This window comes from Salvelinus fontinalis, chromosome 2 (assembly GCF_029448725.1).
Source record: "Salvelinus fontinalis isolate EN_2023a chromosome 2, ASM2944872v1, whole genome shotgun sequence".
Lineage (NCBI taxonomy): Eukaryota > Metazoa > Chordata > Actinopteri > Salmoniformes > Salmonidae > Salvelinus > Salvelinus fontinalis.
In genome coordinates this window covers 12,067,373-12,091,471 of record NC_074666.1, presented here as the reverse complement: position 1 = coordinate 12,091,471, position 24,099 = coordinate 12,067,373, and the positions used below count along the sequence as shown (strand labels likewise).

At 45.4% G+C, this 24,099-nt stretch overlaps 1 protein-coding gene across 3 annotated transcripts in view; it reads right to left on the bottom strand.

Moving 5' to 3' along the window:
* dym (dymeclin) overlaps positions 1 to 24,099 on the bottom strand; it is a 172,617-nt gene that overhangs the window by 105,436 nt on the left and 43,082 nt on the right. For all 3 annotated transcript variants that reach the window (XM_055864010.1, XM_055864019.1, XM_055864001.1), the window contains exons 9-11: positions 9,121 to 9,309; positions 7,532 to 7,710; positions 4,345 to 4,470 (exon numbers count right to left, since the gene is read on the bottom strand). In XM_055864010.1, coding sequence (XP_055719985.1) covers positions 4,345 to 4,470; positions 7,532 to 7,710; positions 9,121 to 9,309 — 494 coding nt within the window. The remainder of the gene's footprint in view (positions 1 to 4,344; positions 4,471 to 7,531; positions 7,711 to 9,120; positions 9,310 to 24,099) is intronic.

The following is a 24,099-nucleotide window of genomic DNA, read 5'->3' as shown; positions in this document are numbered from 1 at the left end:
CCTGTTTCCCCCCAGATAACCTTTATCAATCAGGCAACAAGATTACTGGCAATGAGATTAAGAGAGGAAGCATCAGGAGTTTCAAATGTATCAATGTATTCATCAATGTATTCATCAATGTACATTCAGAGACTTGTCCCAAAGCCACTCATGTGTTGTCTTGGCTGTGTGCTTAGGGTCGTTGTCCTGTTGGAAGGTGAGCCTTCACCCGAGTGCTCTGGAGCAGGTTTTCATCAAGGATCTGTCTGTACTTCGCTCCATTCATCTTTCCCTCGATCCTGACTAGTCTCCCAGTCCCTCCCACTGAAAAACATCCCCACAGCATGATGCTGCCACCACCATGCTTCACCGTAGAGATGGTGCCAGGTTTCCTCCAGACGTGACGCTTGGCATTCAGGCCAAATAGTTCAATGTTGGTTTCATCAGAACAGAGAATCTTGATCTTGGTCTGAGTCCTTTAGGTGCCTTTTGGCAAACTGTAAGTGGGCTGTCATGTGCCTTTTACTGAAGTGGCTTCCGTCTGGCCACTACCATAAACGCCTGATTGGTGGAGGGCTGCAGAGATTGTTGTCCTTCTGGAAGGTTCTCCCCTCTCCACACAGGAACTCTGGAGCTCTGTCAAAGTGACCATCGGGTTCTTGGTCACCTCCCTTACCAAGGCCCTTCACCCCGATTGTTCAGTTTGGCCAGGCGGCCAGCTCTAGGAAGAGTCTTGGTGGCTCCAAACTTCTTCCATTTAAGAATGATGGAGGCCTGCTCTACTAAGCCCACTAATGATAATGACTTTACTTATTATAATGACGATCATAACAATAATAGTAATAATAACAATAAGGAGATCAAGAAAAAGGAGGGTTATTATTCTAAATAATTATTCTAAATATATTTTTCTGACAATTTGGTACAGTGTAAACACAAAATAAATTGTAAGTAATACCAGAGAGGCTGTTCTAACAAAATAAGTCTAAAGCCTTAATTACAGCATAGCAAAGATTAAAACCAGCCGAATTTGTGAAATTGTTTATCCGACATGTTGTGGTATAGCGAAGCTTGGTGCTCACGGAATCAGTAGGCGATTAAACACTCCAACAGGCAACAGAAGCAGGATCTGTCTCATTTCTGTAGACATACAGTTGAAGTCAGAAGTTCACATACACCTTAGCCAAATACATTTTAACTCAGTTTTTCACAATTCCTGACATTTAATCCTAGTAAAAATTCCCTGTTTTAGGTCAATTAGGATCACCACTTTATTTTAAGAATGTAAAATGTCAGAATAATAGTAGAGAGAATGATTTATTTCAGTTTTTATTTATTTCATCACATTCCCAGTGGGTCAGAAGTTTACATACACTCAATTAGTATTTGGTAGCGTTGCCTTTAAATTGTTTAACTTGGGTCAAACGTTTTGAGTAGCCTTCCACAAGCTTCCCACAATAAGTTGGGTGAATTTTGGCCCATTTTAACTGACAGAGCTGGTGTAACTGAGTCAGGTTTGTAGGCCTCCTTGCTTACACACGCTTTTTCAGTTCTGCCCACAAATGTTCTACAGGATGGAGATCAGGGCTTTGTGATGGCCACTCCAATACCTTGACTTTGTGGCCTTAAGCCATTTTGACACAAATTTGGAGGTGTACAATTTTTTTTTCTGAGGTCTTGGCTGATTTCTTTTGATTATCCCATGATGTCAAGCAGAGGCACTGAGTTTGAAGGTAGGCCTTGAAATACATCCACAGGTACACCTCCAATTGACGCAAATGTTGTCAATTAGCCTATCAGAAGCTTCTAAAGCCATGACAACATTTTCTGGAATTTTCCAAGCTGTTTAAAGGCACAGTCAATTTAGTGTATGTAAATTGTGATACAGGGAAATAATCTGTCTGTAAACAATTGTTGGAAAAATGACTTATGTCATGCACAAAGTAGATGTCCTAACTGACTTGCCAAAACTATAGTTTGTTAACAAGACATTTGTGGAGTGGTTGAAAAACAAGTTTTAATTACCCCAATCTAAGTGTATTTAAACTTCCGACTTCAAATGTATATGGATGATTTAAAGGTTATTGATTATAGACCTAATTCAGTTCGAGTTTCTTATATCCTCATTCTGCTGCTGCTTCAGCTGCATTGTTCTGAACACCAATATGCTGGTGAATTTTGCATTTATCTGACCTCAGGGAATACAGATTAAACTGATGTACAGTAGTATCTGACCTCAGGGAATACAGATTAAACTGGTGTACAGTAGTATCTGACCTCAGGGAATACAGATTAAACTGGTGTACAGTAGTCTTCTGACCTCAGGGAATACAGATTAAACTGGTGTACAGTAGTATCTGAGCTCAGAGAATACAGATTAAACTGGTGTACAGTAGTATCTGACCTCAGGGAATACAGATTAAACTGGTGTACAGTAGTATCTGACCTCAGGGAATACAGATTAAACTGATGTACAGTAGTATCTGACCTCAGGGAATACAGATTAAACTAGTGTACAGTAGTATCTGACCACAGGGAATACAGATTAAACTGGTGTACAGTAGTATCTGACCTCAGGGAATACAGATTAAACTGGTGTACAGTAGTATCTGACCTCAGGGAATACAATCATCACACACTGGGATCAAAACGATGACTCCCTCGTTGGTCAGTCAGTAGACCTAGTATTTCAGAGGCTCATTGCTCTCTCAAAGATGTGACAGAGAACATCTGGAAAATAAGGATATTAGTTATATATAAGGTTATTGATGTATTCTTGTAGAAAAGTAGAAATTCCTTATTTATCAGGAAAAATGGCATCCCTGTCCATCTCTGGATGGCTAGGGGGGAGAGTAGAGAGAGAGGAGACCAAGGCAGAGCTGGGTCCTGTCCGGCCCAGCCTCTGGTCAGTCAGTCAGTCACTACACAGCCTCATCTCTCTCTGGATGGCTAGAGGGGAGAGTAGAGAGTGGCCGTCTAATCTCAGGCTGAACAAACAGCCCCATGACACCAATAACACTAAAGCACTGCCACCTAGATTGTTCAATGTTGAAAAACTTCTGTCCGAACATTGAGAGATGTCTGACTTTGGTTGCCATTTAACCTGGTGGAAATTACATGTCAATATCAAAGAGACCAATGTGAAATGGATTTTCATCTAAAACATAGAGACTTAGAGGTCTGTTGGCAGCCACAGCTTCATGACTTCCTGCTGGGGGGGAGGGGGGAGCGAGAGAGACCCAAATGGCATCCTATCCCCATAAGGTTCTGGTACAAGGTAGTACACTCCATAGAGAATAGGGTGCCATTTGGGACATAAGGAGAGAGACACATTCATATGCAGCCCAGGCAATGGACTGAAACTCCATAGGCTAGTGAGGGGGTGGGGGGGGGGGGGGGGGGGAGAGAGGGGGGGAGAGAGGGAACAAGGGAGGGAGGGAGAGAGGGAACGAGGGAGAGAACGAGGGAACGAGGGAGAGAACGAGGGAACGAGGGAGAGAACGAGGGAACGAGGGAGGGAGGGAGGGAGGGAGGGAGGGAGGGAGGGAGGGAGGGAGGGAGGGAGGGAGGGAGAGAACGAGGGAGAGAACGAGGGAGAGAACGAGGGAACGAGGGAGAGAACGAGGGAACGAGGGAGAGAACGAGGGAGAGAACGAGGGAACGAGGGAGAGAACGAGAGAACGAGGGAGAGAACGAGAGAACGAGGGAGAGAACGAGAGAACGAGGGAGAGAACGAGAGAACGAGAGAACGAGGGAGAGAACGAGGGCGGGCGGGCGGGCGGGCGGGCGGGCGGGCGGGCGGGAGGGAGGGAGGGAGGGAGGGAGGGATATGCAGCCCAGGCAATGGACTGCGGCTAGGGAGGGAGAGAGGGAATATATGAGAGAGAGATGGCTTTAAAATGTCAAAAATGATTCACAGAACTGAAGGTAACGACAGAGTGGAATGAGTCACCGTGAGCTAAATGCTTTAACGGTTTTCTGTTCAAATACTCCGAATTCATTGACAAGATGACCAATAATGAAGACTGAAATAGATAGGAGGATGGGGAGCATTTCGAAATTACGGATAGTGACCATCAACATACCGTTCTTATCAGAATTGACAGGTTTGAGAAATCATTTTCAAATTTACACATCATAAATGATAGTACTGTTCTTATCTGAAATGGCACAGGTCCTGATGTTTGAGAAATCATCCTTCAGAGAAATGTCTGCCAAGTCTATAATCCGAATTTACTGAGAGAGAATTCATGTTGTTTGAGGTACTGTGTTCGTTTCAAATCCCGATCCCTACCCCGTATCTGTTGAAGGTGTCGTCCTCAGTGAGGATGAGGAGGAGGGTTAGAGTGAGTGGTCAGTACTCACCACCTCGTGTATGGATCTGTTGAAGGTGTCGTCCTCTGTGAGGATGAGGAGGATGATGAGGGCCATGTAGACGTGATGAGAGTTCCTGTCTTCCACATGGTACAGGATCTCTAGGATGGGCACCACCTGAGGGAAGATAATTAGAGAATGAACATGTGTGTTGGTTACTCATATTGGTTTCATTTCATTTAGACAATTTATTCAACCAGGATAATCCACTCAGAAATGCCACCGTTTTTCTTCCTGGTCTCCTGCATGTGTTCCTGCGGTGTGGGGCGAGGCAGAACAGAGAGGGGGCGGGACAGAGAGGGGGCGGGACAGGGAGGGGGCGGGACAGGGAGGGGGCGGGACAGGGAGGGGGCGGGACAGGGAGGCGGCGGGACAGGGAGGGGGCGAGGCGGGACAGGGAGGGGGCGGGACAGGGAGGCGGCGGGACAGGGAGGGGGCGAGGCGGGACAGGGAGGGGGCGGGACAGGGAGGGGGCGGGAGAGGGAGGGGGCGAGGCAGAACAGAGAGGGGGCGGGACAGAGAGGGGGCGGGACAGGGAGGGGGCGAGACAGAACAGAGAGGGGGCAGGACAGAACAGAGAGGGGGCGGTACAGAGAGGGGGCGGGACAGAGAGGGGGCGGGACAGAACAGAGAGGGGGCGGGACAGAGAGGGGGCGGGACAGAGAGGGGGCGAGACAGAACAGAGAGGGGGCGGGACAGAACAGAGAGGGGGCGGGACAGAGAGGGGGCGGGACAGAGAGGGGGCGGGACAGAGAGGGGGCGGGACAGAGAGGGGGCGGGACAGAGAGGGGGCGGGACAGAGAGGGGGCGGGACAGAGAGGGGGCGGGACAGAGAGGGGGCGGGACAGAGAGGGGGCGAGACAGAACAGGGAGGGGGCGAGACAGAACAGGGAGGGGGCGAGACAGAACAGGGAGGGGGCGAGACAGAACAGGGAGGGGGCGAGACAGAACAGGGAGGGGGCGAGACAGAACAGGGAGGGGGCGAGACAGAACAGGGAGGGGGCGAGACAGAACAGGGAGGGGGCGAGACAGAACAGAGAGGGGGCGAGACAGAACAGAGAGGGGGCGAGACAGAACAGAGAGGGGGCGAGACAGAACAGAGAGAGGGCGGGACAGAACAGAGAGAGGGCGGGACAGAACAGAGAGGGGGCGGGACAGAGAGGGGGCGGGACAGAACCGAGAGGGGGCGGACAGAACCGAGAGGGGGCGGGACAGAACAGAGGGGGCGGGGCAGAGAGGGGGCGGGATAGAGAGGGGGCGGGATAGAGAGGGGGCGGGTCAGAAAGGGAGTGGTGTGGATGGGACAGAGAGGGGGCGGGACAGAAAGAGGGAGGGACAGAATTGGGGTGGTGTGGGACGAGACAGAGGGGGTGCTGTGGGGTGGGGGCTGGAAGTGGGGCGGCCACCAGACCTCAACCAGAAGGCAAGCCCTTACATGCACCCAACATCCAACACACTGCATCCCAGACTAAAGAGACACTGGGAGACAGAGAGTGTTGTTCCAGCATGGTTTCACTGTGTGTGTGGGAGTGATCCTCCTCCCCAACACATTTAAAACCTGCTGAGAAGTGACGTCACAGCACACCCCGCAGGACCAGCTGTCCACTGTGTGCCAACATGTCAGCTGGAAACAATGACAAACTAAGACAAAGCGGATGACTAAGATTACTAAAGCCTTGTTCACATTGGAAGTTTGAAGTGACTCAAATAAAAATAAAAATTGCATATCCGATTCGAATCTGTTCTTTTTCCTACAGTCTACAGCACATGGAATTGGACATTTCAAACCACCCTCCCAGCAACATACCACCCTGCATCCCACTGCTGGCTTGCCTCTGAAGCTAAGCAGGGTTGGTCCTGGTTGGTCCCTGGAAGGGAGACCAGATGCTGCTGGAAGTGGTGTTGAAGGACCAGTGGGACCTTCTCTTTCCTCTGGTCTAAAAAAAAAAATATCCCAATGCCCCAGGGCAGTGATTGGGGACATTGCCTTGTGTAGGGTGGAATCTTTCAGATGGGACATTAAAAAGGTGCCCTGACTCTCTGGGGTCACTAAAGATGGCACTTATCATAAGAGTATGGCACTTATCATAAGAGTAGGGGTGTTAACCCTGGTGTCCTGGATAAATTCCCAATCTGTCCCTCATACCATCATGGTCACCTAATCATCCCCAGCTTCCAATTGACTCATTCATCCTCCTTCCTCTCCCCTGTAACTATTCTCCAGGTCGTTGCTGTAAATGAGCATGTGTTCTCAGTCAACTTACCTGGTAAAATATGGGACTTGTATTTTTTTCCTTCTACAAATCTGCTTCCTGGCCAAGCGACTGGTGTCTGAACGGTCATTGGAAACACGTATCTTCCTCTATCATTTTCACTACAAAACCTAGAAACGCGCCATTTTCCTACATGCTGATGTTGGGGTGGTGCTGGAGATGATCAACAGTTTGAAATGTCCCATTAATTGTTGACAAACAAATGAGTGAATGTGCTAGAAAGCTAAACAGCTACCTAGCTAGCTGACTGCTGTGGCTAACTAGCTGACTGCTGTTAGCTAGCTAGCTAACTGCTGTTAGCTAGCTAGCTGACTGCTGTGGCTAGCTAGCTGACTGCTGTGGCTAGCTAGCTGACTGCTGTGGCTAGCTAGCTGACTGCTGTGGCTAGCTAGCTGACTGCTGTTGGCTAGCTAGCTGACTGCTGTTGGCTAGCTAGCTGACTGCTGTTGGCTAGCTGACTGCTGTGGCTAGCTAGCTGACTGCTGTGGCTAGCTAGCTGACTGCTATGGTGGTGGGGCGGCAAGTAGCCTAGTGGTTAGAGCGTTGGACTAGTAACCGAAAGTTTTTAGATCGAATCCCCGAGCTGACGAGGTAAAAATCTGTCGTTCTGCCCCTGAACAAGGCAGTTAACCCACTGTTCCTAGGCCGTAATTTAAAATAAGAATTTGTTCTTAACTGACTTGCCTAGTTAAATAAAGGTAAAATATATATTTTTAAATGTAACCAATGAGGATTGCCTACTAATTGGTTGATGATGTCATTGAAACACGTATCTTCCTCTATCATTTTTACTACAAAACATAGAAACGTGTCATTTTCTCATATGTTGACGTTGGGGTGGTGCTGGAGACGATGAATAGGTCGGTAGTTCAACCATTCTTCCCTTTGTTTTTCCTTTAACTTACCAAGTTCTCCATGTCTGTGCGTGACAGCATGTAGTTCCTCATGTTGGTGTTCTGATGCAGCAGCGTGTAGAGTAACAGCGTAGCCTGGTCAGACCTCTGTTGCTCACACAGAGCTGTGTACAGGCTGTTGAAGTTAATCTGGAACGTATGGTGCTGCTCTGTAGGGATGGATGACGTGTCTAAAGGAGGCCAAAACGCTTGTTAGATACAACTGCCCTGTTTGGAACTAGGAATACTACTGCCCTGTTTGGAACTAGGAATACTACTGCCCTGTTTGGAACTAGGAATACTACTGCCCTGTTTGGAACTAGGAATACTACTGCCCTGTTTGGAACTAGGAATACTACTGCCCTGTTTGGAACTAGGAATACTACTGCCCTGTTTGGAACTAGGAATACTACTGCCCTGTTTGGAACTAGGAATACAAGCATTTTCTCTACACCCGCAATAACATCTGATAAATATGTGTATGTGACCAATAACATTTGATATGTACATTTTATATTTAAGCCATTTAGCAGACACTCCTATCAAAGGCAACTTACAATGAGACACACATTCACCAATAGTTCCCTTTAAGTCTGCTTCTATTGGTACAATATATCATACTGTACGTAAACATTTACATTAGTAATTTAGCAGACACTCTTATCGAGAGAGACTTACAGTTAAGTGCATTCATCTTAAGATAGCTAGGTGGGACAACCACAATCCACAGTCATAGTAAGTACATTTTTCCTCAATAAATTAGCTACCAGCAAAGGTCAGAGCTCGCGGTCTCAGGGCACCATTGAAAATGAGACCCTGGTCTTAATTGGGCTCCCCTGATTAAATGAAAGAGAATAAATTAAAAACAGTCAGGGAGAAACAGTGCCAGTTTTAATTCCCCAAATAGCTTCTTTACCTCACTATATACTGTACTTGACTATACTGTACTGTAGTTGAGCATTTTGCTATGAACATGTTGTTCTGATAAATGAACAATACAAATATGTATTTTCAATAGATAAATCCAAATGCCTTGGCATTGAGACAGGTAGTGATAAGGGGGAAAACGACACAGCTACATATCTCAATATTATTCTGAACGACTTCATATACATACTTTTACTCAAAGTTTTTTTTTTTTTTTTTTAACGTTTGGTAGTGTTAGCTAGCAATAGTAGGCTGTACCTGCCCCAAAACGCCGGTATTTATTTCGACCTATAACTTGTTGTCCCATCTTCTTTTTAAATAGTGAGTCAACATGTTTTCAGCACTTATTTCCATGACTGATCAAAACTCGTTCTCTCGTGCTCCTGGAACATCAAATTGCTATAAAATCGCAAGTATCGGATTACAATACATATCGTATCGGCACCTAAGTATCAAATCAAATGATATGTCACGTACACAGTTTACAGCTAAACGGGCAGCTAAATGCTTGTGTGCTAGCTCCCTCAATATCGCAGAACAATAACCAATATTCATTAAAAACAACATAATATCGTATTGTGAGGTCCCCTGCAGATTCCCGGCCCCACAGTGTGTTTTTGAAGCAGGTGACAGCCTGTCTGTAAGGGGTATAAGGTGAGTGTGTAGGGCAGTACCTTGTGTGTTTTTGAAGCAGGTGACAGCCTGTCTGTAGGGGTTTGGGCAGTCGTTTAGTCCATCTGTCAGATTAGCTAGCACCAGGAGTAATAACAGGCTCTGATTGGATAAGGGAAGTGGGTTCTGTTCCTGCTCCAATCCTGGTTTACTGCTGGCTCCGCCCAGAGTGAACACACTCCACAACCCACCTGGAGGAAACGCATAGGTAGAGAATATTAATATTGGTAACACTTTCTATGAACACCCTCTTCCTAATGTTTAATGAGCTCATTTATAACACCTTATAAGCAATGTGAAATACATGACATAGGCACTAGTAACTGCTCATAAATTACAATATAAAAAAAAGCTATTTTTTAAACGGGACAAAATAATATACCTACAAGGGCTGGTCTGGACAGAGAGGATTGTAAGGACACGATTTCATACTCAACAAAAACAGAAACGCAACATGCAACAATTTCTAAGATTTTACTGAGTTACAGTTCATATAAGGAATCAGTCCATTGAAATACATTCATTAGGCCTTAATCTATGGATTTCACATGACTGGGCAGGGGCGCAGCCAAGGGTGGGCATAGGCCCACCCACTAGGAAGCCAGACCCAGCCAATCAGAATGAATTTAACCATGTTAAACCCACTGGTTATCAGCTCTGCTGTGGTCAATAGCCCGACCATGTTAAACCCACTGGTAATCAGCTCTGCTGTGGTCAATAGCCCGACCATGTTAAACCCACTGGTTATCAGCTCTGATGTGGTCAATACCACGACCATGTTAAACCCACTGGTAATCAGCTCTGCTGTGGTCAATAGCCCGACCATGTTAAACCCACTGGTTATCAGCTCTGATGTGGTCAATAGCCCGACCATGTTAAACCCACTGGTAATCAGCTCTGCTGTGGTCAATAGCCCGACCATGTTAAACCCACTGGTAATCAGCTCTGCTGTGGTCAATAGCCCGACCATGTTAAACCCACTGGTTATCAGCTCTGATGTGGTCAATACCACGACCATGTCCTCCTTCTATCTAATCGGTTAATGTTTTAGTCCATGTGCCAATGTGCTTGGACAAAGATCTAAAGCACAGAAATGTTATTTTAATGAAAGATGGAAAAATTGACTGGGGACCAGTGTGTCCTTGTACCCAACTTTGTTTGACTCTGTCAGAACAGCAGAGCCATGGTCACTTCCCCTCTCTGGCCCCTCCGTCTCTGTCCGGTCCGTCCCAGTCCTCCCTCTGTCTGGTCCCCCCCCCAGTCCTCCCTCTGTCTGGTCCCCCCCCCAGTCCTCCCTCTGTCTGGTCCCCCCCCAGTCCTCCCTCTGGGTCGTTGGTGTGTTAGTACCGCCTCAGCTAGGACTTCTTTCTCCCTCCTCCCTCTCTTCTCTCCTCCCTCTGCCTTTCCCTCTTTTTTCCGTCTCTCTCTTTCCCCCTCCCGCTTTCCCAGCCCCCAGTCTGTGGCTAGCCTAGGGCCAGAGGATGTGAGCGGAGCATTTCGCTCTGGTACCGCTCATCCACAAGCTCCGGGCATGCTCTGGCCAGCATTTTTCAACTGTTCTTTGGATTAGGCATATTCTGTAGTATTTATTTAGCCTACCCCACCACTAATGCGCAGAGATGTTGATTTGAGTCGACCAAGAAATAGGTCACAGCCTGTGTAATTGATGGAACGATAACCAACGCAGCAGCAGAGACTTTTAGATTTCTTTACAGGCAAAAAGAGTTCATAACAGTGTTAAAGTTGTCTATCAAGTGTCAAATCTGAGCGCAACAGAGCCAGTTACAACTGAAGTATCTGATCATCAATAGATTAGTAGTGCTGAGCATTTAACCGACATTACGGTAATTTTTCAGGTTTTTAAAACACTAATTGACCTAAGTCGGTTCAATTATTTAAATTCCAATTTGTTCTTTTTTTCCTGTGAGCTCGATGTAAAGTTTCTGTAGAGATAAATCAGATCAAGGCTGAACTGTGTCATGTAGTAGGGAGTATTAGTTTCCAACAGGCCAATATTCTACATAGTTTAGCTGAGAAAACGTGGTAATTAACTACAATGACCATAATCCATTGCAGGCCCACTTAAACTTGTCCTGTCTGTGCGGAGCAGGCATGGACACTGCACCGTAAAGCAATGCACGAGTTGAAAATATTGAAGGTATGCGGTACTCAGAACGCACCTCAGTCACCCCCAAAGCAGCGTTGCTCCACTGACAATGCATGACTTCCGCCGGAACACAAAGAGTTTGATGCATTTGGTGGATATGATGCGCGAGAGAAGAGAGAACGCGCATCAAGAGGGATAGAAAAGCAGTTGCTCCATGAGCCTGAAAATACATTAAGTGATTGATAGTTGGCATTCAGCAGTCAAAAGTACACCATATTTACTTTGAAGAACTACTAAAATAATGATTTTGTCAGACAGCAGCTCTATAGAGATGAGATGATGACTTGGAATTAAATAAAGTCAGCAAATAAAACATTTTAGTAAAGTGAATAAATTAGGGCTGTCTCCGACACAAAAAAAATCTTTGTCAAAATTGTCAAACTTATTTTTTCCATATATAGACACATCTTATATGTTTTAATCAACTATATTCACTGAGCTTGTTTGATGCTTTAAGGGCACTGTTTGATTAAATAATTAAGATGCACAAATGACTAGAGGGAGTCCGACCGCAATTAATTTGAATGTGACGGGCAGGGCCCAGACTTGCTGCGCAAAAACGTGACTGTGTGACTAACCTGTTGTCTCTCTCTTCTCCATGCTGCAGCGACCACCACAGAACATCAACCGTGTTTATCGTGCTGTCTGTGTTGCTGAAGCTGTAACATAATTATAGCCATTTCTGACTGAAAAGTTCTGTTACCAGAAATCCCTCATTTGTTTAGGAAAAACATTCCCTATTCCCAGAGCAAGCTCTGCGTGTCTAATTTCTTTGACCGTTAGCAACAATGTATACAACACTAAATACATTAAGAGTACCAGAGAGTCTCTTGTAAAACATTTTGTCAAGCCTTTATTACAGCAAAGACTAAAACCAGTCACATTCATTCGTGAATGCAATTTCCAAAATGGAACGGTTTATTTATTGTTTACGTTAATTATTCAAGGGAGGCTTTGTTATTTCATTTTAAAACTAAAATGCTTGATTGTATTTCAAATCATGAATGACTCGTACGCTGTGTGATGACCTGAACAAATGAATAATTGATTGATACAGTAGCCTACATAAGTATTGATATATATCCTTAAGTTACGTAATAAGGAGATCAAGAAAGTTATTATTTTTATTATTATCATTTGGAACAGTGTAAACAACACTAAATAAATTATAAATAATACCAGAGGCTGTTCTAACGGGAGGGAAAAAGTAAAGACCATTTATTATTATTACAGCATAGTAAAGATTAAAAAAAATTGTTTATCCGACATGTTGTGGTATAGTGAAGCTTGGTGCTCACGGAATCAGTAGGCTATTAGACACCAACAGGCAACAGAAGCAGGATCTGTCTTATTTCTGTACAGCCAGGCACATTTAAGAGTTAGGTTATTAATTATAGACCTAATTAAGTTGTGGTTTCCTCTCTCCTCTCTTTTCTTAGACAATTAAGTCAAGGGCTGTTTTCTCATCTCCTCATTCTGCTGCTGCCTCCGCCACATTGTTCTCAACACCAATATGCTGATTAACTTTACTATTATGCACAAAGCAACATGGTCTCTCGGAAAAGGTGCCAATTCAACAGCGCACTGATGCGTTTCAGAACCGCGGACAGCAACCGCATGTTATAAAATATATATTTTTTTATTAGTGTTGCACCATTGATCTTATGTAATATAACCATGTACAATTTCTGTAGCAAATGTCTCAGAGTGATGGACTGTGCCATCCCCACGGCCTCCACAATGGATTAGTCCAAATCAGACAGGTGTCTTGTACACCTTGATTATTATTATTTTTTGCTACTGCCCGACTGAAGAAATCTCGGTCGACCAACAACCTATCGACCAAACAATCGAACAGTCGACTAAATGGGGTCAGCCCTAGAATAAATGGTTAATAAATTATAAGCATTGTGAAAGCATTCTACCCACATAATGCATAGTGCAACATAAAAAGAAAAAAATAAATACATCCGTGACTATTTTTTAATAATCGAATCGACCTCAAAAAGCTCTAAATTGCTCAGCACTATACACTAGAGAAAAAGCTATTTGTTTTTTAACACAGCAGCCACATATCATCAGGCAGGCCCTGGTTCAGTAGCCTACGACCTGTTGTTGCAATGTTGAAGTGCCTTACGATAGAGCCTGCTTCAAAGCCAAATGGAACATAGTCACAAAAGCACATGGTGTTTATTAAATTATATTTTTAAACAAAAAAACAAAAAGGACAAATTTAGAGCGGCAGTTTGTTTTCCTGTGAGCATTGAGCTATTTTTTGCGGAACGGTGAAAAGACGTTGAGCACCGGAGTGGTGCGTAAAGACCTCTCCGGTGAGCGATGAGTGGGATTTCCACATACTCTGCCCACAGTCCACAGTGCTGCTCCAGCAGTCCTAATTCCCTGCATGGCGTCTAGCGGTGGCGGCCGGCAGCAGTAACCCAACAGAGCGGGGGGAAAGGGAGGGGAGGGGGAGATAAGCAGCCCTTTTGACTGAGCCCAGCTCATCACTGGCACCAGACCGGCTGGAGCAGACCCATCTCTGTCAGAGCACTGACCAGCAGAGCAGCATCCCAAACAGCACCCTATTCCCTATGTTTCGTACCTTACGAGCCCTGGTCAAAAGTAGTGCACTATATAGGGAATAGGGTGACATTTTGGACACAGAACAGAGCAGAGCCAGGTCCTGGCTGGCTGGCAGCAAGGCTTCCTGACTCACTCTACTGACTCTCTCTTTATCCCCCCACAACACTGCTCTTCTCTCCCTTCTCCAGCTCCCTTCTCCCAGGCATTGATACTGACACCAACAAGGCCATGCCATTTTGGAATTTCTCCTCAGCTATCACTCTTTCTCTGGAAGAACCGTGTCTGTGTAAGGATGAATAATGGAGTCTACAGTGGTCTACCACAGTGTGTGTGTGTGTGTGTTCATGCATGTGTGTGTGTGTGTGTGTACGTGTTTAACTATACTTGTGGTGACCAGAAGTCCACACAATAATTTTTAACAAACACAAATTTAACCAACTGGGGAAATTTTGTTGGTCCCCACAATTTTTTGGGACCCCACAAGGTCAAATGCTATTTCTAGGGGGTTTAGGGTTAAGGTTAGAGTTAGTGTTACAATTAGGTTTAGGGTTAGGAGCTAAGGTTAGTTTTAGGGTTAAGAGCTAGGTTTAGGGTAAGGGTACGGGTCAGGGAAAATAGGATTTAGAATGGGACTGTTAAGAGCTAGGTTTAGGGTAAGGGTACGGGTCAGGGAAAATAGGATTTAGAATGGGACTGAATTGTGTGTCCCCACAAGGTTAGTTGTACAAGACTGTGTGTGCACGCGCGCAAGGGTTCAGCAGAACGTGGCTAACGGTCTGTGAGAATGCATCCAGACAGACCGTCATAATGGCCATCATGTGGTCTATAGACAGGACGTGACGTCATCATTAATGACAGACAGTAATAGTTTGTGCAGTGAACCTTGTACTGTATCAAGTCTCTTTTACCCAGCATGCCATCTACACTACATATGCAAAAGTATGTGAACACCCCGTCAAATTAGTGGATTCGGCTATTTCAGCCACACCGGTTGCTGACATGCAATCTCCATAGACAAACATTGGCGGAAGAATGGCGTTACTGTAGAGCTCAGTGACTTTCAACATGGCACCGTCATAGGATGCCACCTTTCCAACAAGTCAGTTTATCAAATTTCTGCCCTGCTAGAGCTGACCTTGTCGACTGTAAGTGCTGTTATTGTGAAGTGGAAACGTCTAGGAGCAACAACAGCTCAGCCTTGAAGTGGTAGGCCACACAAGCTCCCAGAACGGGACTGCCGAGTGCTGAAGCGCGTAAAAACCCTCTGTCCTCAGTTGCAACACTCACGACCGAGTTCCAAATTGCCTCTGGAAGCAACGTCAGCACAATGACTGTTTGTCGGGAGCTTCATGAAATGGGTTTCCATGGCCGAGCAGTCGCACACAAGCCTAAGATCACCATGCGCAATGCCAAGCGTTAGTTGGAGTGGTGTAAAGCTTGCCGACATTGGACTCTGGAAAGCCTTCCCAGAAGAGTGGAGTCTGTTATAGCAGCAAAGGGGGGACCAACTTCATATTAATGCCCATGATTTTGTAATGAGATGTTCAAGTGTCCACATACTTTGTCATGTAGTGTGTCTACGTCTGTGAGTTATCCTCTACAAGCTAACACCAACATGGACGAGACACTAGCATGACATCATAGGCATGACATAATAGACAGGACGTCATCCAGGAGTACTACCTGCTCAAACACCATCTGCACTGTTGACATGGGTCTGAGGCTAACAGTGGACGATATGAAGACATCTGTACTGCTGATATGGGTCTGAGGCTAACGGTGGACGATATGAAGACATCTGTACTGCTGACATGGGTCTGAGGCTAACGGTGGACAATATGAAGACATCTGTACTGCTGATATGGGTCTGAGGCTAACGGTGGACGGTATGAAGACATCTGTACTGCTGATATGGGTCTGAGGCTAACGGTGGACGATATGAAGACATCTGTACTGCTGATATGGGTCTGAGGCTAACGGTGGACGATATGAAGACATCTGTACTGCTGATATGGGTCTGAGGCTAACGGTGGACGATATGAAGACATCTGTACTGCTGATATAAGTCTGAGGCTAACGGTGGACGATATGAAGACATCTGTACTGCTGATATGGGTCTGGGGCTAACGGTGGACGATATGAAGACATCTGTACTGCTGATATGGGTCTGAGGCTAACGGTGGACAATATGAAGACATCTGCACTGCTGATATGGGTCTGAGGCTAACGGTGGACGATATGAAGACATCTGTACTGCTGATATGGGTCTGAGGCTAACAGTGGACGATATGAAGACATCTGTACTGCTGATATGGGTCTGAGGCTAACGGTGGACGATATGAAGACATCTGCACTGCTGATATGGGTCTGAGGCTAACGGTGGACGATATGAAGACATCTGTACTGCTGATATGGGTCTGAGGCTAACGGTGGACGATATGAAGACATCTGTACTGCTGATATAAGTCTGAGGCTAACGGTGGACGATACGATAGGAGATGACCTCAACAACAAGTGATGGTGTCAGTAAAGCAGAAACAGCAGTAAAAGCCTACAAACTCACAGCTTCCTTCCACACAAGATTGTGTTCATGTTTCTGACACCTTGGAAGTGGTTTGTTTACCAGGTCAAGCTACCTACCTACCTACACACCATCTTCCAACCCAGCTCCTTGTCACAGCTCCCTCCCACACAAGTTGTATCACGTTTTGTACACCAATGGTTTTGTTTACCTATTTGAGCTCCTACAGTGCCTTCGCAAAGTATTCAGACCCCTTGACTTTTTCCACATTTTGTTACGTTACAGCCTTATTCTAAAATGCAATAAACAAAAAAACTTCCTAATAAATCTACACACTATACCCCATTATGACAAAGCGAAAAAAGTTGACATTTTTACAAATGTATTAAACATAAAAAACAAATACTTTATTTACATGAATATTCAGACCCTTTTCTATGAGACTCGAAATGGAGCTCATGTGCATCCCGTTTCCATTGATCATCCTTGTTTCTACAACTTGATTGGAGTCCACCTGAGGTAAATTCAATAGATTGGATATGATTTGGAAAGGCACACACCTGTCTATATAAGGTCCCACAGTTGACAGTGCATGTCAGAGCAAAAACCAGGCCATGAGGTTGAAGGAATGAGGTCGGAGGAATTGTCCAAGACAGGATTGTGTCAAGGCACAGATCTGGGGAAGGGTACCAAAACATGTCTGCAGCATTGATGGTCCCCAAGAACACAGTGGCCTTCATCAATCTTAAATGGAAGAAGTTTGGAACCACCAAGACTCTTCCTAGAGCTGACCGCCCGGCCAAACTGAGCAATCGAGGGAGAAGGGCCTTGGCAAGGGAGGTGACCAAGAACCCAATAGTCACTCTGACAGAGCTCTAGAGGTCCTCTGTGGAGATGGTTGTCCTTCTGGAAGGTTTTTCCATCTCTGCAGCACTCCACCAATCAGGCCTTTATGGTAGTGACCAGATGGAAGCCACTCCTCAGTAAAAGGCACCACAGCCCGCTTGGAGATTGCCAAAGGCCACCTAAAGACACTCAGAACATGAGAAACAAGATTCTCTGGTCTGATGAAACCAGGATTGAACTCTTTGGCCTGAATGCCAAGCGGCATGTCTTGTAGAAAGCTGGCACCATCCCTACGGTGAAGCATGGTGGTGGCAGCATCATGCTGTGGGGATGTTTTTCAGCAGCAGGGACTGGGAGACTAGTCAGGATTGAGGCAAGGATGAACAGAGCAATGAAAACCTTCTCCAGAGCGCTCAGGACCTCAGACTGGGGCAAAGGTTCACCTTCCAACAGGACAACGAACTTAAGCACACAGCCAAGACAACACAGGAGTGGCTTCGGGACAAGTCTCAATGTCCATGGGTGATCCAGCCAGAGCCCGGACTTGAACCCAATCGAACATCTCTGGAGAGACCTGAAAAAAATAGCTGTGCAGCAACGCTTCCCATCCAACCTGACAGAGCTCGAGAGGATCGGCAAAGAAGAACGGGAGAAACTCCCCGAATACAGGTGTGCCAAGCTTGTAGCGTCATACCCAAGAAGACTTGATGCTAGAATCGCTGCCAAAGGTACTTCAACAAAGTACTGAGTAAAGATCTGAATACTTATGTAAATATGATATCATTTTTTAATTTTTTTATAACTGTTTTTATTTGTCATTATGGGGTATTGATGAGGGGGGGGGAACGATGTAATACATTTTAGAATAAGGCTGTAACCTAACAAAACGTGGAAAAAGCCAATTGGTCTGAATACTAGGCACTGTAAATCTTTGGTAAATGCTGAATTTCTACAAACTATTTACACACAAATTCTTTCTGCCATGATTGATAAATGAGGCCCAAAAAGGGTCAGAGGGGAATTTCATAAACCCCAGTATCCAGGAACAAGAACACTTTCTGACTGGAAACATGAAAGGGAGGTAGGGGTGAGCAGACAGGGACAGAATATATATGTATGTATATATGTATGTATGTGTGTGTGTGTGTGTGTGTGTGTGTGTGTGTGTGTGTGTGTGTGTGTGTGTGTGTGTGTGTGTGTGTGTGTGTGTGTGTGTGTGTGTGTGTGTGTGTGTGTGTGTGTGTGTCTATGCATGTTTGAGGGTAACAGAACAGACAGTGACACATTGTGCTTACATATTTCCAGTCTTAGTTTTATTTGCAGAAGAGTAAATGAATTATGGTGACGGAGGGCCAGCAGCTTATAGACAGACGCTATGAGGCTGGTAGCCGTGATGATGAACCGACGATAGGAGAAATATGCAGAACATAGCACGCCGTGCCATCCCACGGTAAATAAACAGCCTTGTGATAATGACACACACAGACGTAGATACACACACACAATGTACACAGACGTGTGTACACAGTCCACACACACACGATGTACACAGTCCACACACACACGATGTACACACACGATGTACACAGTCCACACACACATGGGCCCCCAGACCTGATGTCCTGTATATATGCACTGTGGAGCCATAGGCAGTATAGTATTAATAGGTTGGTTTGGTCTCCCCTTTCAACTATGACAACAGGGGCTCTGGCTGCTATTCCAACTATTCACAGCCAGAGCCTCACAGAATTCATTTCTATATGTGTCCATGGAGGCAGACAACTCAACAGAGAGCATAATGACTATATTCTCTATACATACTGTATAGTGCAGGTCTTGGCAACAGTACTTCATCTACACTCATCATTTCTGGTCGTAATTTACTCTGGATTATGTCAGCGTATTTTTATTACTAGCCTACTTCTAAAACCAGATTTAATCTAGCTTCAGATGTGAAACTAAATGTCAAGCCACACATTACTAGATTGTTAAATTGCAGACATATAGTCTAACACAGTGGTTCATACAGTCTAACACAGTGGTTCATATAGTCTAACACAGTGGTCCCCAACCAGGGGTACTAGCACCTCTGGGGGTACTTGAGAAGACTCATGAGACAATAAGTTCACTGGTAAAATGCACATTAGGGGGTACTTCAGGGGTACTCTGGGCAGAGCAAAATTCAGTTGGTGGTACACGTACACACACACAGAGCACCACTTCCTGTGCCTCTACATTGTCAGCTGCTTTGTTCTGGACAGGAAGTTAGACAGGTGGCACTATGGTGCAGTGGGGCCAGTCTGGCGCGGACCGACACACACACACACTGTGGGGCGAAACTGGCACAGTGATACGTGAACACACAGACAGACAGGTCTGTATATCCCCAATGACACCCTAATCCCTAAGTAGTGCTCTATGTAGAGGATAGGGTACCATTTGGACCGCAGACACGCTGACGGGGAGACGGGCCTCGGGCATGACTAAGCTCTGCTCTACTTCCTCAGGACAACCGTGAACTGGCAGACCAGGCACTACTCAACTTCACTAATAACCAGGATGAAATGTTTCCTCTTCCTTTCACTCTCCCTTTTCAGACCTCTGAGGAAATCATGCTAAGTGACATCTAGTATGAAGGACGTTAGGAGGTAGTTTCGCGAGCCACCGCTAACTAGCTTTAGCACAATGACTGGATGTCTATGGTAACAGCTAGCATGCTTCAAACTGCACGCATACAAATGGTATCCAGGAGTTCATCTGACTCCGGGAAAATGTTTATCTACCCCTGGGATTTGGCCAGTTTAAATGGCGCTTCAGATCACGGACCTAGCTTGCCAAGCCTCCTGACGCAGCAGAAATAAAATAAATGATTGACCTCTTCAATAAACAAGGATTAAAACAGGTACGTTTGTAACATACATTCCTGTAGAAATAGTTCTCAATAGCATTGCAATGTGCACTTTGTAAGGCAAACAAATACACAACATACATTATTTGAATGCGTAAATGACAGTTAAAACCCAGTTAAATCTCCGGCATCCAAACTCTAAGATGCATGTTTTCTCTTTAGAGGCTACATTGGCAGCACCGAAAGGACATGGCATTATACACAACATATTCAATAAATTAATGTGTATTTTCTAAACCAATAAACTATTTGTTCCAAAACCTGGTTATTTAAAATGTGAAGTCAGAATACAGGCACAGTCTGACACCAGCTCTGTGACCAGTACAGATGAACTACAGGACAGGATGTTCAACACACTGCAAGTCTGCCAGCACGGACGACCACGACTCAATCAATACTAAAGAACCGGAGCAACGGGATGAAAGACACTGTATTACTGTACATGAATTCAGCCCAACCGTTTTCACTGCTTATATATTTTCAAGAGCTTACATAGTTTTCATGGCAGTTTCCAGTCTGTGCTACATAGTTTTCATGGCAACAAAGTGTGAATCCCAAATGGAACCCTATTTAGTACACCACTTTGGACAATTTTACATTTTTTATTTAACCTTTATTTAACTAGGCAAGTCAGTTTAAGAACAAATTCTTATTTACAATGACGGCCTACCAGGGAAGAGTGGGTTAACGACAGATTTTTACCTTGTCAGCTCGGGGATTCGATCTAGCAACCTTTCGGTTACTGGCCCGACACTCAAACCACTAGGCTACCTGCCACCCCATTAGAAACAGGGTACCATTTGGAATGTCCTCTAAGCCACCTGTCTCAGTCAGACGATGTCTGGATGGAATCATCTTAGATTGTCATCTCTCACAGAGCATTGGAACATTAGGTAGCCTACAGTAATACAGTAAAAGGGGAAATTACAATGCAGTTGGTTGGATGGCTTCAACAATCTCTTCTTTCTTCCCATGGAGACAAATAAGAGGGCTGATATGAAACTCGTTTGATGAATAGAGATTCATAGGTCGGCTACAACCCTGCCTACAGACATAGTGTGACTGACTGAGGCAGGCTAAGGGACTGGCTGACAGAGATTTCCTGGGAATGCCCAACTAAAGATCATACAGGCACAGGGCTATGAGTAAGACACATCTTTAAGCATGCACGCGCACACACACACAGTCCTGTGGCGGCATGTGAAACAGGATCATACGATCATGCTGGGGGTAAATGAGTGATGGGAAAATCTGAGGAAAGAATGCCTCAAACTGAAAAAAAAGGGAGCCTTAACCAACCCGTCTGCCTGCCTTAACCAACCCGTCTGCCCGTCTGCCTGCCTGCCTGCCTGCCTGCCTGAACATCCAGGCCTGCAGGGCATGTTAGCTCTGTCTGTCACATTACACAATTTGTTCCAATGTGGACACACCAGGCAGTTTCCAGTCTGTGCTCCAGTCATCTCAGTAAGGGGAGAGACGACGGTCTGTCCCAGCTGTGGACGTGACCGTCATCACTACAGCCAGTCAGCCAAAATCCTATATGGCGTCTATCTATTAGTCTGTGTGTGTGTGTGTGTGTGTGTGTGTGTGTGTGTGTGTGTGTGTGTGTGTGTGTGTGTGTGTGTGAGAGAGAGAGAGAGGGAGGAGACGACGCAGTAGCAGACACTGAGGCTCTGGGGGCTTACAGAGAGGACAAGGCATAACTCTGACCTCTGATAACGGTCAGACAGTAGTCGCACATACACACAAAGGGAAACACACACACACACAGTAGTCAGAGACAGAGACTGGCCGGCTTCTGATGGCCCGCTGATAGGCGTCTGCCACCAACAAAGAACACTTATCTAAGGGAAACCGCTGACCGCCGATCCATTCAGACTCAGAGTCTCTCTCCCTCCATGTCCATAAAGGGCCCCTCTTCCTCTTGTTATGTTTGACCATGGGCTCTTCTTGTTTTCCATTTAGACAGCCGGTCACTCACTCGCTCTGCCTCTCTCAATTCAATGGGCTTTACTGGCATGGTAACATACAATACTCTGAGTGTTGAAAACATTAAGACAGGGAATGGCTGTTTTCTTCTCCCATAACGTATTTTTCATCCAAGAGGTCCATGAAATCGTCCTATTTTCCTGGTGTGGTGCTTTATTTTCCCATGACAGACTGACCAGGTGAATCCTTGTTGACATCTTGTTAAATCCACTTCAAATCCATGTTGAATGTCTTGCCCTGTATGCTGTCTGTCTATTGTAGTTCATCTGTACCAGTGACAGAGCTGGTGACAGGTTAAAGAAGGCTTTTTAAGCCTTGAGACAATTGAGAATGTGTGCCATTCAGAGGGTGAATGGGCAAGACAAAATATTTAAGTGCATTTTAGCGGGATATGGTATTAAGTGCCAGGCGCACCAGTTTGTGTCAAGAACTGCAACGCTGCTGGGTTTTTCACGCTCAACAGTTTCCTGTGTGTATCAAGAATGGTCCACCACCTAAAGGACATCCAGCCAACTTGACACAACTGTGGGGAAGCATTGGAGTCCACATGGGCCAGAATCCATGTGGAATGCTTTCGGCACCTTGTACAGTGTATGACCCGACGAACTGAGGCTGTTCTGCTGTTCTGAGGCCAAATTCGTTACATTATAGCCATATTTTAAAATGGATTAAATAGTGTTATTTACACATCAATCTACACACAATAACCCATAATAATGAAGCAAAAACAGGTTTTTAGAAATGTATAAAAAAAAAAAAAACACAGAAATATCACATTTACATAAGTATTCAGACCCTTTACTCAGTACTTTGTTGAAGTACCTTTGGCAACGATTACAGCATCGAGTCTTCTTGGGTTTGACGCTACAAGCTTGGCACATTTGTATTCGGGGGAACTTCTCCCATTCTTCTCTGCAGATCCTCTCAAGCTCTGTCAGGTTGGATGCGGAGCGTCACTGCACAGCTATTGCAGGTCTCCAGAGATGATTGATCAAGTCTGGGCTCTGGCTGGGCTACTCAATGACATTCAGAGACTTGTCCCGAAGCCACTCCTGCGTTGTCTTAGCTGTGTGCTTAGGGTCGTTGTCCTGTTGGAAGGTGAACCTTCGTCCCAGTCTGAGGTCCTGCCACTGTTGGGTTGTATTTACAATGGTGTTTGTTCTTCACAGGTAGCCCTTGTGGCAACAGGTCACCAATATTGCTACTGTGATGGCACACTGTGGTATTTCACCAAATAGATATGTGAGTTGATCAAAATTGGATTTGTTTACCAATTCTTTCTGTAATATGAGGGAAACATGTCTCTTATATGGTCATACATTTGGCAGGAGATTAGGAAGTGCAGCTCAGCTTCCATCACATTTTGTGGGCAGTGTGCACATAGCCCGTGATCTCTTGATAGCCAGGTCTGCCTGCGGCAGCCTCTCTCAATAGCCAGGCTATGCTCACTGAGTCTGTACACAGCCGTTCCCTCTCGTTCTGCTGTTTGATTGACTCATGGTTGTATCTCATCTCTTTCTCCTGTAATTGGTTTCATCCCTCTCTTCTCCTATCTCGTGCCCCGCGTCGTGCCCCGCGTCGTGCCCCGCGTCGTGCCCCGCGTCGTGCCACAAGTCGTGCCACAAGTCGTGCCACAAGTCGTGCCCCGCGTCGTGCTGAGAGATGAATGAGACCATCTCTACATCTTTATGATCACAACAATGTTCTAACCACTACAATTACATCATTCCCCTTTGCTTGATTTTGTCACGGTTTGCTGCTGTTGTTTTTATGTCATTCTGAAATTGGATCTTTCATGTACACAAAGTGCATGGGCCTAGGAAGAACTCAACTGTTCTAAAAAAGAACAGGAAACTTTTGAAAATAAAGCACCACACCAGGCAAATATGACAATTTCATGATCATGGACCTCTTGGATGAAAAACACATTACGGGAGAAGAAAACAGCCATTCCCTGTCTCATTCAC